At 43.0% G+C, this 18,957-nt stretch overlaps 1 protein-coding gene across 5 annotated transcripts in view; it reads right to left on the bottom strand.

Annotated features, from left to right (window-relative positions):
* The window catches only part of NHSL1 (NHS like 1), a 204,613-nt gene that overhangs the window by 80,882 nt on the left and 104,774 nt on the right, over nucleotides 1-18,957 (bottom strand). Inside the window, exon 1 of one of the 5 annotated variants that reach the window (XM_053904433.1) lies at nucleotides 18,054-18,226. The exons of the other annotated variants lie outside the window; for them this stretch is intronic. Coding sequence (XP_053760408.1) covers nucleotides 18,054-18,081 — 28 coding nt within the window. The 5' untranslated portion in view covers nucleotides 18,082-18,226. Of the gene's footprint in view, nucleotides 1-18,053; nucleotides 18,227-18,957 lie in introns of those variants that run through there. 5 annotated transcript variants of the gene reach the window in all.

Here is an 18,957-nt window from a genome sequence, read left to right as displayed (position 1 = left end):
GCCTCTCGCCTTACCGGTCTCTCTTTTGATTTCATAATGTTGGGCAATTTGGGGTGAATACTTTAGTTCCTGATTATTTGATACGTAGACTGATTTTCTCCTAAGCGTAGAATTTGCATAAACAATATGGTCATGATAAAAGCCCATAACTGAAAAGTCACATATTCTCGGGACGTATTTTTTAAATGCTGACTTTCCCCCAACCTTAGTTACACAGAACTGAAGTACTCCGTAAATTCTGATAAAGAACACACAAGAACATCTAACCACAACCAGTATTAAGGGAAAGAGCATCCGATAACTGAAACAGGACAGCCCACACCTTGTTAAAGCGCCTATGAAGGCAGTGTCAGAATACTCAGATGGGAGCAACAGAACGTACTCATTATATTAAGCAAAAAGAATTGACTAAGAGATATTAAGGAGCTTCCGGAATCTCCCGGAGGGCCAGAGGATGAGGAGTTGACATGCCGCACTGCCAAAACTGTCACAGTGAAACACTGCTGTTGCTGCCACCTGCTGTCACTGCTGATCCTGTGCAAGTCTGGATGCGAAGTGTCCAGAGAAGCCAATGCCTCAAGAGCAAGAGGCCGATGCTGCTAGTAGGCTTACAAGTCGATGCAAACAACCTATACAGCTACTGCCTAATTTTCGTACCGCATCCATATTCAATACTGGTGGACAGAGCCTTTGTCACATACCTGCACTCTAGCTGCAAGGGAGTCTGGGAGTAAAGGCATCTGCTTAGCTACCATGATAGGAGGGGTCGGGCCAGACAGGGATTTGGGTGAGCCAAGACAGAATCTGCTGCAGGATTCCCAGCCACGTTCTTCAGGAAGAACAAGCTGTAATATCATCCAAACTCAATTGGGATTTGTAGTCTCTTAGCTCAGTTTTGATTCAAATCCAGAAATATGGCTATTAACACCAGAACTCCCTGAGTCAGAAGCTGAAATGGAGAATTCTTTTATTCAGATTGCACTGGTGGTCCCCAAGAACTCAAGTAGTATTCCACACCGTCAGCTGTTGAGTAGAAAAACTCAACACAGTCCAGAATTGGGTTTCTTCCCATGGGCTCCCTTTCTTGAGAACTTAAAAAAAAAAAAAAAGAATCACAGTTTTTTTTTTTTTTAAAGACATGCTCAAATTCATGTCATATATGAAAAATAATGCCAAATAGGTGAGGTGTAAGATTCACAGCAATGATTTTCAGGAAACTAGAAGAGTCCATGGGTTGTTGCAATCTGACTTTACAAATTAAAAGAAAAAAATCAGCGAAGTCACTTTTGCAACTACCTTATGTACTTAAAGTTGGAAAAAAAAATAATAGAAGTTTGGCCTTACTTCCCCACTATGTGGGAGTTCTTATGGACAAGACAGTGAGTAATCTAGGCAATGACATAGTAACTTCAATATTTATACTTCTAAAATGCCACTGAAGAATAAAACGCTCTACAAGTAAGCATCTATTGAGAAAATATGACTTTTCTGAACAGCACTGCACAAATAGACCCTCTGTGAATCAGGCAGAATAAAAATGCTTTCCCATGTATTTGGGGATATCTTCAACAGTAGTTTTTTCAAAGTATAATCCGTGGTAATAATTTAATAGAAAGCAAATCTTCAAAAGAAACTATTCGGCTATTCAATTTTTCTTTTGATAAAGTGAAGACCTTCAACTTTTATCAAGAAACAATGGCAATCAAATGGAATTTCTATGGATCTCATTAATTGCAAATATTTATTTCTTCATAAACACCCAGATATTATAATAAAAGCATGAAATATTAATGTTCCTATCCAGTTTTTTAAAAAAATCAGAGAGCTATCATCCTGGATAGAGAAAGTAATTTGCTCCCATCTCAATACATGAATAATTTAATTTTGCAAGGCGAATGGGACATTTGTCTAAGATGTCTTTCCTGTTGTCTATGATACATAGACCCCCATCAGAAGATCAGAAGGGGAGCAGGGGAAAATTCTGTAAGCGATCTTTGAAAACAAGCAGTGTGTGCAGGTTGTTCTCTGTGGTAGCTTTTCTTTGTGCTTCAGAAAGGACTTTCCTCCACACGTAGCTGGGGGTTTTGAGAAGGGAAGCGAGAGAAAGATCTAGAACACAGTGGCAGTATTTCCCATTCCCTCCATTTCAGGAATTGGATAGGGTTGATTAGTAATGCTTTTCTTCACACATATATTGCTGACATTTTCTATCTTAAAAAAAAAAAAAAATTCAGCATCATGTCTACCTATGACATCGCCTGAGTGAAAAGTTGGCCACATCCACCTCGAGTTCGACTTTATGCCACACACGCACGAACTTCAATCAGATCTCTCTTTGACCACTGTGTGGAGAACAGATTGTGTATGGGCAAGTAGAATTAGGAAGCTATTGCCATGAACTATGCAAGAAATGATGGCAGCTTGAACATCTTTAAAGGGAGAAATGGGTGGATTTGAAATCAATTTTGGAGGCAGAACAGAAAGACTGGATGTGAGGCAGAAAGAAAAGGAGGGATCAAAGAGAATACTTTCTCTCAAAGGTGCCTGGATGGAGGCTGGTGATGCCATTTACTGAGAAGGGGAACCCCGGCGGAGGAATGGTTGGAGAGGAAAGGAATCCAGACATGGCATGTGGAAATCTCACACGGGCAGTCGCATGAGGCTCAAAAGAGAGGCCAGTGCTGGAGATTAAAACCACTTGGAAATGAGCATACAGAAGGTACTTCAAGCCACCGAATGACAACATTTAGGGAAAGGAGGCAGGCACACAAGAGAACAGAAGATTGAACCCGATGGCTCTTCCTTAGAAAAAGAGGAGGAGAATCCACTCCAGGAGCTAGAAGTGGCTGAAGTAGTTTCTTGAATTCGGGAGAAGTACTTTTGAGGGGCGTGGGAAATGCAGTAGGCAACTCCACAGAATATGCTAATAAGGCAAAGACAGAACCCTGAGCACTGCATCTGGTTACGTGGAAGTTTTAATGTCCCTGAAGAGAATGCACAGTGCATCGGAGGGCCAGAAGTCCAGATTCTGGTGTAGGAAAAAGTGACAAGGGAGTAGGGAAGCGGGAAGATCGGAGGCAGACCACGTGTTTGATTACTAAGTTTTGCTCTGAAGACAGAAAAACAGGTGGGCACTGAAGGATACGCAAGGTCAAGTAATGTCAAGAACTGAAATAAGTCCTTAGGATTTCCTTTTTCAAAAAATGTTTGCTTCGTTTTTCTTCAAGTTCTCTTATTTGTTTCCGAGTGCACAAGCCACGGCAGAGCCTTTTTTTAGATTCACATTATGAAACAAGATTCAACAATCTGGGTTAATGAATGACAATAATCTTCAAGCAGAAAGGCTGGGAATTATTCTCTGAATTAATGAGTTTCATTAATGGGAAAAAGAAACGACCTCCATCCTCCCCAACGCGCACACCCTTTCATGACTTTTTTTTTTAATTTTTTTTTTTAACGTTTATTTATTTTTGAGACAGAGAGAGACAGAGCATGAACAGGGAGGGTCAGAGAGAGGGAGACACAGAATCTGAAACAGGCTCCAGGCTCTGAGCAGTCAGCACAGAGCCCGACGCGGGGCTTGAACTCACGGACCGCGAGATCATGACCTGAGCCGAAGTCGGCCGCTTAACCGACTGAGCCACCCAGGCACCCCTAAAGAGAGGAATTCTTGATTGGCTTATGGATTTGTAATCATGAATATGAAGTACTAGTACAGAGAAGTAATTTCGAGTATGAAATCTTTTCCAAGGAGGTAAGAATGGAAAGCCCAAGCCTGTGTCTAAGCTGTAGGTCAAGCCTGGTGCCGAATGGCAAGATTGTTCCGTATGTTAAAAGCACAGAACAGTCTTTAGGGAAACAAAAGAAAAATAATAGCTAGAAGCAAATGGTGCTTACTCCGGGCTGAGCATTTCATGCACAGTATCTCATTTAACACACATCGCAGCCCTCGAGGGCTGGAGCTTTTATTTACCCCCATTTTTCAAGTTGAGGAAATAGTGGCTCCGAAAGAAGCTAGGTGATTTTCAAAAGCCATTAGCATGCCAAGTGGCGGGTCAAGAATTCAAACCAGGTCTGGGATGCTGAAGGCTTCCTCCTACCTACTCACCATGTAATAGGACCTCTGGGAATAGCTAAGGCAGGAACAAGCACTTTGCGAAGCAGACAGAGGGCTGAGCCCCACACGGACTTAAACGAAGCAGGAAAACTAAAAGCTAAAATTAAGCCTGGGCTTTCAGTCAACTTTTTATGGGGTACAGAAAAGTGCGCAAAATAGAAGCGTGCCACAAAGCGAACGCCCATGTGACCAGTACCCAGATCAAGATGTAGAGGACGCCCAGTTGCCAGAACTCTGTTCATGCTCTTGTCATCGCTACCCCCACCCCCCCCCAAAGTGACGCCACCCTCACACAATCACCATAGACTACTCTCGCCTGGTTTTGAATTTTGTAGGAGTAGAATCATACTTTCTGTGTTTAGCCTAGTTCACTCCACACTGTGTTTGTGAGATTCACCTGTGTGGTGCATGCAGGAGTCTGTTTATTCTTACGGCCGTACAGTGAACAGGACGCTGACTCCCTGCATTATTTACGGTCATTTCTTGTTATTTTGTTGTTTTTCTAGTTGGGGCTTTTATGAACGGTGCAGCTATGAACATTCTCATAGATGTCATTTGGTGAACACATTTCTACCTTTATGCTGGGCAGACTCCTAGAAGGGGAAGTTGCTGGTTTACGGGGAATGCATATATTCAGCTTTAGCAGACACTGCCAAAAAGTCTTCCAAAAAGGAAACACTAGAGTAATGATTTAATGGTTTTCTTCCCACGGTAAATGGGCTGCCAAGTGAAAACAGATTTTGAAATATTGAAGGATAGCATAAAAATTATCACAGGGCCACTCTTCAAATATCAGAAATAAACTAAAAAAGAGAGTCTTTCTGAAAATCATCTGAACGACGGAAGCCCTGATTGCCAAAGCTCCATTTAATTAAACGCTAAAGAGAAAATTGGTTGAAAGGGTCTTGAGGAAGGGTTGGTACATACAGCAACTGGGCTGCCTACAAATTATGCTGGAGACAAAAGTCTTCGGCCCAGGACAGCAATTGCTAGTTTGCACCCTGCTACGTGAGACCTGGAACCTTCATGTCTCTGGCTTGGGTGTTTCAAAACTGAAATGGTAAAATGGCACCAGTTGAACTCTAAGTTCTATTTTGGGCACAAAACAATGTGAAACAGATAGATAAAAGACAGAATGCTTCCGGCTTGTCAGAAACAGCAAGGACTCAGGCCTCTACACTCACTATATAACGCACCCAAAGCTAGAAGATATAAAATCACGGATACACTTTGGTTGCAAAGCAAAAGAAAACAAAAAGGTGAGCTGGGCTGATACATTAGGGCAGTTCTAAGGACTACTTAACTGTTGGAGAAATATTTGGGAATCTTATGAGGAAGTCTTTTAGAAAAAAAAATTTTTTTTTGAAAATATTTAGCCAAAATGATCCCAAGATTAAAAATAAATTTTAGGAGCACCTGCGTGGCTCAGGTGGTTAAGCATTCGACTTTGGCTCAGGTCATGATCTCACAGTTTGTGAGTTCAAGCCCCACACCGGGCTCTGCACGGACAGGACAAAGCCTGCCTCAGATACTTGGTCTCCCTCTCTCTGCCCCTCCACCACTCATTTTCTCTCCCTCCCTCCCTCCGTCCCTCTCTCTCTCTCTCTCTCAAAAATAAATAAACATATATTTAAAAAAATTGTAAAATGTGCTCTTGGGTTCCCAAGCCATAGTGTCAAAATATCGTATTTTGCCATATACAGCTCCCACTTCTTTTCCTTCTCATATATGCACTTCCCTCCTCTCTCTGTCACCTGAAACACCTAGGACATATGAAACTTGTTCCAGCAGATTGCCATTTTCCTCCCATTCTTATCATAAGGTTTTTCAATAACTACGTTCCTTTACACTGTTCCTCGAGTCAAGAGCTTTTCATTTTTTTGTCTAAAAATAAAAACATGTAGGTTTACTAATTTTCCTCTGCCTGCAGTTTTGGCTACATCCCATCAGTTTCGAAATTTAACTTTCTCTGTATCTGCATCTACTTTCTAAAGAACCTGCGTTTGTATTTAAATCTCCTCTTGTCTTTCTACTTTTCATCTGTAATACTAGTGAATTTGAACATACCGACATATGGTCTTAAGTTGAATAAAATCCATCTTGATAGTTCTCCATAAGAAGTTTGTCTTTCTTGATACCTCTTTGAAGTTCCCCCAGCATCTATCCTGCCTCTTGGCACTCAGAGATACGCTTTAAAAGGTAACGCGCCCGGTCACGTGTGTAACTTTAGCTTGTCTTTGCTTTGCCGTGTTTAAGCAGGAAAAGCAAATTGAGCCAGCTGTATAAGCAGTACACAAATCTCGGTCTCCCCTCCTCTGTCTCCTCCTTTTTTATCCTATTGACATAGGAGGTCAAGACCAGCTCTGTGAGACGGCACCGGAGTTTGTGCAGATAAGGATTTCTTTCGCAGTTACATATTCTGGAAACTGAAGTCAAGTACAGAGGGAAACAACACCATGAAACACCAAAAACCATGTAGACATTTAGATGACTGCTCCAACTTTACTCACAAACAGCAGTGTGCAACTGCAGCAGGGAAAGAGAAAGTGGGGGGGGGGATGTCTTTTTTAAATCTGAAGTGACAAAAGAAGTTTATGAAGCTTATGAGGCTTGTGACACCATGAAAACAAATCCCCTCCTTTACATCCGTGAAGAGCAGCTGAATTTAGAGCTCCAGTTAAATGGCCAAGTCCGAGTGCAGCAGGATTACCAGCCCCCAACCATTTGCTGAGGGCATTTACATATGAAAAGTAGAAAGAAGTGCGTACCTATTAGGACCCTTACCAATCCACGTAGGAAACCAAAAACCCAAAGTGAAAAGATCCTGTTTGGCACTACGGTGGGACAAATACCAGTGAGACGGGCAGAGGCTGTGAGCGTTCAGCACGCACACAGGACAGAAAGAAAAATGCCAGTTAACAGTTAGTGGGTTTAGCCAACCTTCCGGGCAAAGCCTTACATCCATTATCCCACTTAAAAGTTCATGAAAATCTTATCAGTTAGGGAATTACCATTTGCATTTTAGAGACGAAAGGTCAGAGACCCAGAGAAGTTAAGTGACTTGCCCCACAGGCCCCACAGTTCCACAGGTGGAGCCAAAGTCATCAGTGATTAGAAAGCCCCAGACAAGAACCTGTGAATTAGAGGCCAGCTCCTTCTTATTATTTCTTCCTCCCATAATTCTTCCACTGCCGTACGCGGGCCATTTTCCGATTCGCATTTTGTAATTTACCGGGGAACTGGCAAATTGCACCTCTCAGGCTCAGATGACAGGATTATGGGGAGAAAGCAAGTTATCTGGCATAATTAATTACAAGGCTTTGTAAGTCAATATAATTTCACATGATTACATGATAAGCCTAAAGATTTTGTTTCTATTTCCTTTCTAAAAATATATTCCTAACACTCCAAGAATAACTGGAGTAATAGAGAAGTAAAGGAGGACAGTAGAACAGCAAGAGCCAAAGGTTTCCACTCAGAAGGAAGAGATGTGAAATTATTTAGAAAAAGAAAGAAAAGAAAAAAAAGCGAAGCAGATCCAGGTTAACGATTGTGCCAAGTTTAATATCAAGGAAGAAAGGAAGTGCACGGTGACAATTCAGTAGCTGTTTAGTGGACAATTTGCTAGTAATGTTAGCCTGGCCTTCCAACACTACCGTGTAATGAAATTGCTCTCAGACTAAGTACATGTTTCTTTGGGAAAAAAACCAAATATGCTAAGATGCCAAAGAGAGACTGGCTTAGAAAAGAAAATATAGACAATCTCTGCACGACGAAGTTAATGCACCGATCAAATAAAACTCATTCCCAAATTAAGGATTACAGCTCACATTCGTTACACCTATAAAATAACTAAAGCAAGCAAGAAAAAAAAACAAAACACTGTCAACTTTGTAAACTTCATCGGCAGCGGTGGCCCATCAAGTCAGTAGCCAGTCTTTTTAACTTTCATTCTTTGACTAGTCACTAAAAGAATTATTGATGAGCCTGTTATTTCATGTTTGAGAGGAATAAATGCATAATTCATGATTTTTCCTCTAGAAAGATGCAGGCAGTCATTACTTAATTCCTACAAAGGTGAGTGATTAAGTAGGGTTATTAGCTCTGTTAATTTCTGACTCTATCATCATCCTGTGCAGACTCAACTGTTCTAATATTTCAAGCCAACTCATACCAAGTCGACTGTTTTAATATTTCATACAAATAAATCCACCACATTGGCAAAGCACAGCCCAGACTTAACTTTTGCCTGTCCTGCATTTCACAACCAAAATAAATGGCTTTGAGAATTGCAACAAGAGGGGCGCCTGGGTGGCTCAGTTGGTTGAGTGTCCAACTTCAGTTGGAGGTTCACGAGTTCAAGCCCCACATCAAGCTCTGCACTAACAGCTCAGAGCCTGGACCTGCTTCGGATTCTGTGTCTCCCCCTCTCAGCCCCTTCCCTGATTACGCTCTCTCTCTCTCTCTCTCAAAAATAAACATTAAAAAAAAATTAGAATTCCAGTGACAGTACAGTATTTCTTAAATGACATTGAATCAACTCCTCCATTTTTATTAACAAAAAAAGAGTATATTTCAAGGCTTGGAAGGGGGCCTTGACAAACAGAATGGCTCTCATAAAGGCAATATTAGAAAAACAGTACTAAAAAGAAGTAAACACCTCTGATGTCCTGCTTTTACACAACACTTGGAAAAACTGAGAATGAGCTTTTGATATTCTACTACCAAAAACAATCTTTATTCCTCTGATTTTTGTTAACTACTCCTGTACAAAGTGAGCATATAATAACGTATGATCAGTCTTGATTTTTCCACTGGAAGCCTTAGAAGTCGGAGACCCACTCAGGGGCATACCTTGAATCAACTATGATGCTCCGATGTTAGGGAAAGATCTTGGATCACCCCGAAATAAAGACACTTTACAGCTGTCGGAAAGGACATTCAATTCTAGTGTTTTCAAACTTGGTCCATTCAGTACTAAGGTCCACTGGAAATCAAGTCTTCCTGACAGAAAGGTCCCCACACCAAAAAGCTCCCGTGCTCTGGCACCATTTTTTGTTTTGTTGGTGTAGAAGTTTTCTACAGCTATTGTAACACATTACCATGACCTTGGCACCTTAACACAATACCCTTTTATTATCTCACAGTGTCCTTTGTCTAAGATTTCACAAGGCCTAGAGGCACCGGGGTGGCTCAGTCGGTTAAGTGTCTCTTGATTTTGGCTCAGGTCATGATCTCATGGGTTCGTGAGATCGAGCACTGCATTGGGCCCCATGCTAACAGCGTGGAGCCTGCTTGGGATTCTCTCTCTGCCCCTTCCCTGTGCGCGCATGCTCTCTCTCTCTCTCTCTCTCTTTCTCTCTCTCAAAAATAAATAAAAATATATGTATTTCACAAGGCCTAAGTCAAGGTGTTGACTGGCCTAGGCTCTTATTTGGACACCGTGAAAGAATACCTGCTTGACAGCTCATTCAGGTTGTTGGCAAAATTCAGTTCCTTCTCACGGCTTCCTAGTGGCTCCCTTCATCTTCAAGCCAGCAACACGCCGACTCCTTCCCATGCTTAGACTCCCCCTGACCTCGCCTTCACCAGCAGCTGGGAGAAAGCTCTGCCCTTAAAGGCTCCGATGATTACATTGGGCCCACCTGGATAATCCAGGCGATTCTCCCGTTAAGGCCACTGAGTGGTAACCTTAACTGCATCTGCAAAGTCTCTTTTTGCCATGCAGTGGAGCACATTGACAGGCATGGCACCAGGGGATGAAAGTCCTGGGGGGGCCAAAATTTTGCCCGTCAGCGTCGGCAGAGTGGAGTTTTCCATTATTTGGATGCCTCCATGCCAAAAGACTCAGACCATTTCACCTTGATAATCAGTTCTGGCTCAATCGCTGTTTCTGAGTGCTTTTCTCGAATGGGTTAATATTTTCAGTTTGCACCACTCTTCCAGGCGATGAATCCTCTATCCCTCGTCCTGAAGGCCTAGCTCTGGTCGAAAACATCCACGTCACTTCCTCTTGCAGAATATTGTGGCGCTGCATCCCAAACACGGTTTTCCTGGGTAAATCCCAATTATTTTAGGATTTCTTGGCATCGTTGCTTCTCCTTCCGAGGCACATCATCTTAACTGAAACTTTTTGTGCGTTTCAACACCTGAGAAATTATTTATAGAGAACAGCTGGAATGAGGCACAGTATCCCAGGTGTGAACAGTTCATACCTTTATACATGGGCAGGGGAATGTTTCCTATTTTGTTTCTAATGCTAAGACAGATGATGCGCCAGAATTTTCCCCTCACATTTTTCAAACGTTTCAGTATTAATGAATTGATTCAACCAGCCAACATTTATGTGATTCTTGGCATCGAGGGCAAGGAAGAACGCACATTCCCTGCCTTACTGCCCAGCACGAGAAAACTGCTGTAGAAAACCAGCTTTGGAAGGTCCGCGTGGAGGACTTCTACAGGAGGGAATGTCTGAACGGGGTCCTGTTGGTCCAATCGAAATGTTAGGATGATGTACCAGGGGAGAAACAGAGATTCCTCCTAAGCAGACAATCCTGGCACATGCAGAGAAAGACGAACAAAAGTGGGAAATATGGGGGTGCCGGGGTGGCTCGGTTGGTTAAGCGTCTGACTCTTGGTTTCAGCTCAGGTCATGATCTCACAGTTCGAGCCCCAAGTCAGGCTGTGTGCTGACAACACGGAGCCTGCTTGGGATTCTCTCTCTCCCTCTCTCTCTGCCTCTCCCCCACTCGCTCTCTGTCGGTCTCTCTCAAAAAAAGTGGTAAACATGGAAAGCGGAGTGGCTAGTGGGAACTTGAAGCTGAAGAGGAGAATATGGAGGCGTTCTTTGATGAAGAGCTCATATACGTCATCTTAAGGACATCGACTTTAACCTAAAAACAATAACATGGTGAGGGGACTGAAGAGTGTTAACCAGAGAAGAAACCACATTCTGGAGAGAGTCTGGGTAGGTCCAGGGAATAAGTAGCTTAGAATCAGGGAGACAGGAGCCTGATAAGCCAGGAAAAGAATGCCCACTCCTGGGCAGCGCTGGCCCAGAAGACAGAGAGGACAGACGGGTTCCAGAGCACAGTAAAGCAGGAGGGTTGACAGAAGTGTGGGAGAATGGGAACAGGAGGAGACAGAGGACTGCCAGTTTCCCATGACATTCCGGGCGCCTTATCTCATCTGATTCCCACAGAATCACCCCAACAAGCAAGCAGGACAGTCACTTCTATGCGTTAGGTGGCTCAGAGTGGTTCAGTGGCTTCCTCAGAGTCAGTAAATGATAGACTCAGGATCTGGAAATGCTCCCTGACTCCCAGGTTAAGAGTCTTTCTGCTTCACATGCAGAAATTTTAGTTATGGTTAAAAACATCAAGAAGGCTTCAGGCTCATATTCCTGAATGTGCATGTCAGTAAGATCTCAACTGGTCATTAAAATGATGGGTCTGTCATCTTCATTGTTTTTGAGCTGAAAAGACAACCTCTTCATCAAAGTTCTTGTAACTTTTAATAACCATAACAGTTCACAGAGATGAAGGAAAGGAATAAAGTCTCTAACACAGCTAAGTGCTCAATCACTCAACAGATATTAATAGAGCACCTCTAGGCGTAGTCCGACATAAGGTCCTGAATAATAACCAGCTTGTTCTCATGCTACCTAGTCCAGAGAGAAAACTACAGTGACCAAATCGTATGCATATTTACAGAGAAAACGGGGAACAAAGGTTATGATGAAAGTGGAATGAACTGCATACAGGGGGCCCTAAGAAATAATCCAGTGCACCTGAAAAGTTACAACAAGGGATAAGAAGACCAAAGGACGTAAGATTCCAATGGAAATATTTCAGCAGATGTTTAAAAAAAAAACAAAACCAAAAAAAAAAAAACAAAAAACCCCAAAACCTCACGTTTGGTCTGCTAAGAGAAAAAAAAAATCCATACTTCTAAAGACTATTTTACCACTTTTCTTTTTTTGCCCAGGCTCAACTGCCCATTCACCAGACTATGCATTGGACTGGTGGTGTTTTTTGTTTTGTTTTGTTTTTGTTTTAAAGCTAAGTGGAAAGACACTGCTTGGATAAGGGTATGTTTCTCTTTGGTGAGTAAGTCCTCAATCCCTTGGTCAAGAGAAGTGCAAGCCCTTCAGGATGGGGCTTGAGCGAGACCAGCAGGACCCTGGCCACTTCCCTGAGTGACCCTGCCACTTCAAAGACCAAGAAGGCACCTGAAAAATGCATCCCCTCCCCCTTAACCACAATGTTTGAATTTCTAGAACTACGTTACCTTTCTCCTTTATTATCAGCTTCCCACTCTCACCAGCCATTAACGATTAAAATCGCTGCATGAGATTTTTCTATCCAGTTGTTACAGAAAATAAGACTCTGAAAGTTAAAAATCTTTCTTGCTCTGCTTATTGCCTACATGTTTTCAGCTGAATGTAGAAAAATACGCTTTTGTATTTTAAGCGATCGTCCCAAATGCCCATTTATTTTCAGAGGGAGTGATGTCTAACGTCCTTTTCACCTGAACGAGGCTACATATTACATTTCATGCCTTTAATCCACAAATACTGATTGGAATTCCTTCTTGGTCAAGCTGATGTGCTGGGCCCTCCAGGAACATAGAATCTAGCAGGGAAGTGAAAGCACCAATCACTACCACACACGTAAAGAGCAGTATGTGTCTCAAAGAACATGCAAATCGCACTCAATGAGGGGGTCAGACCTGCCCTCCGGTTTTATAATGCTGTGAAAGGAAAACATCCTGGACTTGTCATGAGAGGACTTTTCGCTATCCCTTATAACACACCAAAGCTCAGCAAAACAAATACCTGCAGAAGAAGAAAAACCACTTATTAAACATGTAAGTGAGCTTTCTAATTTGGATAGGCTCTCTACCAAAAAAGCCATGGGAATCAATGTTGCAAAATCCCAACCCAAACTTTATCAAATCTATTTAGTAAACACCAAAGGTACATCTCAGGCATTAAATCCATAGACTGAGGGGCACCTGGGTGGCTCAGTCGGTTGAGCGTCTGACTTCGGCTCAGGTCACGATCTTGTGGTCTGTGAATTCAAGCCCTGCGTCGGGCTCTGTGCTGACAGCTCAGAGCCTGGACCCTGCTTCGGATTCTGTGTCTCCCTCTCTCTCTCTGCCCCTCCCCTGCTCACACTCTGTCTCTCTCTCTCCTTCAAAAAATAAACATTAACAAATATATATATATATATATATTTTAAATAAATACATAAATACACAGACTGCTATCTTTAATGCTAAAATGAGATAGGGTAGATCTTCATTCCCCTTGCAGAGAAGACAAAGGAATCTCACTAAACACCACACCTTCTATGAGCATCAAACAAGAGCACAACTCACTTGGGACTCTTTTTCCTCTTCTGCCAGACTAAAGGATTAGACACAGCTGCAAACCCTGTCGCTTAAATAACAACCCCTCTTTTCCAAGATTTAGTTTTGGCCTCAAAATAAAGAGAAGTCGCCAGGACTCAAGCTTTTCCTCCAAGCGAAATGGGGTTTTGAATGAAGGAGCGGCACAATCACTTATGGGTTTTTTGGGTTTTTTTTTGTTTGTTTGTTTGTTTGTTTTACTGTTTATTTTTGAGAAAGAGAGGGAGGCAGGGGACAGAGGCTCTGAAACGGGCTCTCTGTTGACAGCAGAGAGCTCGATGCGGGGCTCAAACTCATGAACGGTGAGATCACAGACCTGAGCCAAAGTCAGAGGCTTAGCCGACTGAGCCACCCAGGTGCTCACGATCACTTGGGTTTTTGAGGGTTCACACAGGCTACTGGGTTGAAACAGTCTCTACAAAAAAAAAAAAAAAAAAAGAAAAGAAAGAAAGAAACAGTCTCTACAGAGAAGCTAAGTCTCTACAGCAGTCGTCCAAGTGGGACTCAGGCAGGGAGGGGGCAGTAGAGGCCTTGGGGGTAGTCAGATTCTGGAAAAGACGTTAACAATCAGGTCGATGGGATTTTCAAACACACTGACTGTGGGGTGTGAAAGAGAAAGGAGTCCTATGTGACTTCAAGGTTTGGGGCCTAAGCAGTTGGAAAGATGCCTTTGCCCCCCCCCTCCCCCCCTGCCAGCTGGAATGGGGAAGGCACAGTGGAACAGATGTGGGGGCAAACGGGAAGGGGGATCCGGAGTTTCGATATATTCATGAAGTCTGCTAGACATCCAGTTGGAAACATGGAGCGGGCAGATGGCTATTCATATCTGAAGTTTAGGTGAGAGGTCGAGGCTGGAATAGAAAATGTGGGCCCTACTGGCATATCACAAATACTAGATTCATGTTATGGGCAAACAGCAAAGGGCTCTTGACAGTGACTAGAGGATCACAGGGCGGGTTCTCGTTGTGTGGTGAGGGCAGCATGACCCTGGCCAAGAGAAGCCTCTTCTCTCATTTCTCTACAGGACCCATAGAGTCTGACATCATCTCGGGCATCACATACGGTTGCTAGGGGCCAACGTCAAGCAGGAGACAGACAAAGGTAGTGGTTTCTCATGCACAGAACATGGAGGTCACTTTCCAATGTTAAAATGAGGGAAAGGGGGAAATTAAAGCAAAGAACATCTAGTCAAACACTGTCCAAAATAGTAGGAGGCTGGGAGAACCTTTTGGTATGTCACGTGCCAAAGCAATCTCATCTATTTTAGGGTCTCCTGTTTTCCCCTTGGCTCCCAGACACGTTATCGCCTACAGATAACATGCCAACGATGGAGCCGTTCTAGGATTTCATGAAGGTGAGTGAGGGGCAGGGAGCAAGTAACATCGACTCATTTTCAGCCAAATTTGCTCTCAGAAGCCAAAAAGCACACAAATGAAGATTTATAACATTTGCCATACCAACATTAACTTTCTATGGGAAACAGAAAAGACACTGGACACTGAAGCTTTAGGCGTTCCCAGTAAGTGACTGAAGAGAAGCCGTCTCTATAGGCATCGCCTAACAAGCCCAAATGTAAAAGTGATGGCGAGTATCAGACTAATGTTTTATATGCAAAACAAGCTTAAAGCCATCAAAAGTTTACTCACCTGTACTCAGTCCTTTCAGTGTTTACGGACGGCATTCTTGGAAGGATGGATATACAATGTCGCCTTTCCAGGATGCTACTTGTTTTAAACTTCTGTTGGGATTCACAGACAATTCAGTTGGACCACATTTACGCTTGCAAGCTTATTCTGAGATGAAAAATGGGCTACCAATCACCGAAGGATTAGGAATTAGGGGAGATGGGAAATAACCCAGCGATTAAGGAGACCTCATTACCAATTTCTCACTCAGCAGTCATCCTAAAATAAGGACACTACCATCTATGTAAAGATAAAACTATCCATCCATCCATTCCGCTCATATAATTATGGAGAGATTGTCTGAAAACACAACGGTTTTATGAGAGGCATCACGAGGAGTCCAAATCTTGCTCAAATTTTTTTTATCAAGTATTTGTTCTGCCAGGAAACGTTTCCAAAAAGGAAAGGTTTTGTCTCCATTGCTATGGCAGCAAACACTTCCGATGAAGCAGTTAGAAAGGTATCAGTATGCTCTCGCTGGCTTCCAGGGCTTTCAAAATATTTGTACTGCTATCACACTCATTTGCCAGTATAGGTGACTTTTAGTACTTTGTATTCATCTGGGTGTATTTATACAACTGCGATTGCAGAAAACTTCACAAAAGTTGATGTAAATATGCTGTGAGAAAAATCCAGCAAGATATGAGGCGCCTGGGTGGCTGAGTCGGTGAAGCATCTGACTTTGGCTCAGGTCATGATCTCACAGTTTGTGAATTTGAGCCCCGCACTGAGCTCTGTGCTGACAGTGCAGAGCCTGCTTGGAATCTCATGCTTGCTCTCTCTCTCTCTCTCTCTCTCTCTCTCTCTCTCCCCTCCTATCCCATTTGTGTACTCTCTCTTAAAAAACAAAACAAAAAAAAACCAGCAGGACGTCTTTCTCACTGTATAGTTACACTATACTCACAGATTAAGGTACAAATTGGTCTTTACTTTCAGAAGCCCAAGGTAGGTCTAATCCATAACTTGCTTTGTTCTTAAAGTCCACCTTGGGGAAAGAGGAACCCCCAACAGTGTGCCCAAGTAGACAGGAAAGAGGCTGGAGGTCTTGGATGCTGCAGAAACCCAGGCCTGGGGGCTCTGAGGAACCCAGGAGCATCAGAGACAGAGGCTTTCCTGGGGATGGGGGGCACCAGGCATGTGGTAAGCACCCATCAACATCTGATGAATAAACGCTTATACCCAAATTCTATCAAAACATTTTGGCCAGATGAGATGAACTTCAGACGTATTTCAGAATCTCAACAAATTCTGGATGAACTTAGATGTACAAATTAGCCACTTTGGGATAATATTGGCCTTTTTTTTTTTTTTTTTTTTTTTGCCTAAAACTGGGTATTCTGTTACAGCAACACTTTTCTAGGAAAAAAGAAGGGACCAGAGCTTCCTTCGTCCTCTGGAAATTAGGGAAGAGTCTGGAGAAAGCAGAAATGCAATCTGCAGGAGATGGCTAGGCGGGAGCAGTGGAGTACCAGAGGCTGCTAAGTGCTTCCACAACTTTTGTTTTCTCCTGCCCTGTCATCTAATCCCAAGGCATTTTCCAAAGCGCCCTTTGCATTTGGGGAGGAACCTTTTCTGTTTAAAAACAGAAAGGTCACTATTCTTTTTTCTTTTTTTTTCTTTTAGTGTTTTTTACTTATTTTTGAGAGAGACAGAGAGACAGAGCACAAGTGGGGGAAGGGCAGAGAGAGAGAGAGAGAGAGAGAGAGAGAGAGAAGGAGACACAGAATCAGAAGCAGGTTCCAGGCTCTGAGCTGTCAGCACAGAGCCCGACGCACAGCTCAAATTCATGGATCGTGAGATCATGACCTGAGGTGAAGTTGGATGTTTAACCGACTGAGCCACCCAGGCGCCCGAAAGATCTCTAGTCTTAACTTCTGGTGCAAATCAGTTTCCCCAGCCGGTCTTCGGCCAACTCTAGAATCTCCTGGACTCCTGCTTCTCTCCTGAGGCTGGCCTGAGCAATGTGGACGCCCTCTGCCTCCCTTTATTGAGAACACCCTCTGAAGCCACGGTCCAGCCTTCCCTCACTCCCACCCCTACTGTGAACAGCGGTTCACTTGGGAGAGCAGAGGCATCGGTCACAACTTTCATTCTAAAGTTTCGGGAACAACAGAGCTTGCACAGTTTTGAAATAAAGATCACAGCTGTCTTCTTGAGGTCATCGAAGGAGAGATTCTCTTTGTTTTCAAACGCTGCCTTCCAAAATTTCTCAAGAACAAACCTATATACAATCTGACCTTTGAAAACCACTCTCCACTGAAACATAAATTTACTTTCATTCTATTTCAACACACAGTTCCTAAAGTTCACTTTATGCTATTTATATCTTTTTGTTATAAGAAGACATTCCGAAGAAAGAGTGGTCATGAGTGTTCACGTTTCTCTTACCATGCACACTCCTCCCACGTACAAATTCAACCCGAGTTCAAGTCAGCATGGCTTTTGGTCTCAAAGGTTCAATATCAGCCACATTGACAGGACCCACAGTAAAAAATTTAAGCCCCAGTAAAACCTGGTAAGTGTCACGCTGCCAGCAGATGGGGGATGAACACTGCTAACGTTATGCCAAATAGTTTGCTGTTACATTGCCTGTCGAATTAAGACCTCCTCATTTCAAATTCAATTGCTACGTATGATTTCATAAAATAATCTGACATTTTTCAATTTAAGAATATCCATATTCCCGCCTAGTGTCCCCCAATTAAAAACAACAACAACAACAAATCCTGCCAAGCTATTTAATCACGCAAAAGCTATGAATTGCTTAAAGACCCTTAGGTTGTTTTCAAGCAGTGTTTCCTTCTGGTGTTTACAATAAGAAAATACGAGCCCCTGCATACGTTTGTGCCTGGCTGATGGTGGTGACATGGTGGCCCGAGTGGTAAACTGCCTTCATCACACTGATCCATTTGCTTTCGTCTATTAACTGTATCACCTTACGCGTGTGCAGACTGCCGATCACACCTCTGTAACTAGAGGGAGTTCAATCCGGCTGAGGTATGATACAGCTCCCCCAGTGGGCAATCAGAAGAGGATAAGAGGGGGAAAGGAAAAAAACTAGAAAAGACAGGAAAGAAGAGGAAACAAGAAAAGGTAAAAAGACAGGGCGTGGGGCGCCTGGGTGGCTCAGTCGGTTAAGCGGCCGACTTCGGCTCAGGTCATGATCTCACGGTCCGTGAGTTCGAGCCCCGCGTCGGGCTCCGTGCTGACAGCTCAGAGCCTGGAGCCTGTTTCAGATTCTGTGTCTCCCTCTCTCTCTGCCCCTCCCCTGTTCATGTGCTGTCTCTCTCTGTCTCAAAAATAAATAAACATTAAAAAATTTAAAAAAAAAAAGGTAAAAAGAGAACAGGAGATATTAAAATGGAGAACTTAACCAAAACCGCTGCCAGTGCTTTTGGTAATTCAAGTCATCTGATTCAGTTCCACCAAATTACCCAGAGCACTATTTTTGCACAGAGCATGCTCCAGAAATAAGCAGACCCCCAGCCTGTGAGCTTTAGGCAGCAAGGCTCGGTCAACTGCTTTTTTCATTCCTGAAGGACAGCACCTCCTAGTTTGTATTATATCATCTATTCAGCATGGTGATCTGGCTTCTCCTTCCTTTAACATATTTAAAAGCAAGATTTTGATTAGTAGGACACGGAAGAAAGAACCAGAGAGCATGATAAAGTTTTCAAGGGAAAGACAAAGGCAATAAAGGGCTAGCTTTGTTTGGTTTATTAAATTTCAAGGGCTTTGCCCGCC

The sequence above is a fragment of the Panthera pardus genome, unplaced genomic scaffold, assembly GCF_024362965.1.
Source record: "Panthera pardus isolate Hobbes unplaced genomic scaffold, ASM2436296v1 HiC_scaffold_17, whole genome shotgun sequence".
NCBI lineage: Eukaryota > Metazoa > Chordata > Mammalia > Carnivora > Felidae > Panthera > Panthera pardus.
The sequence above is the reverse complement of the archived record's forward strand: the minus strand, read 5'-3'. Positions and strand labels throughout refer to the sequence as shown.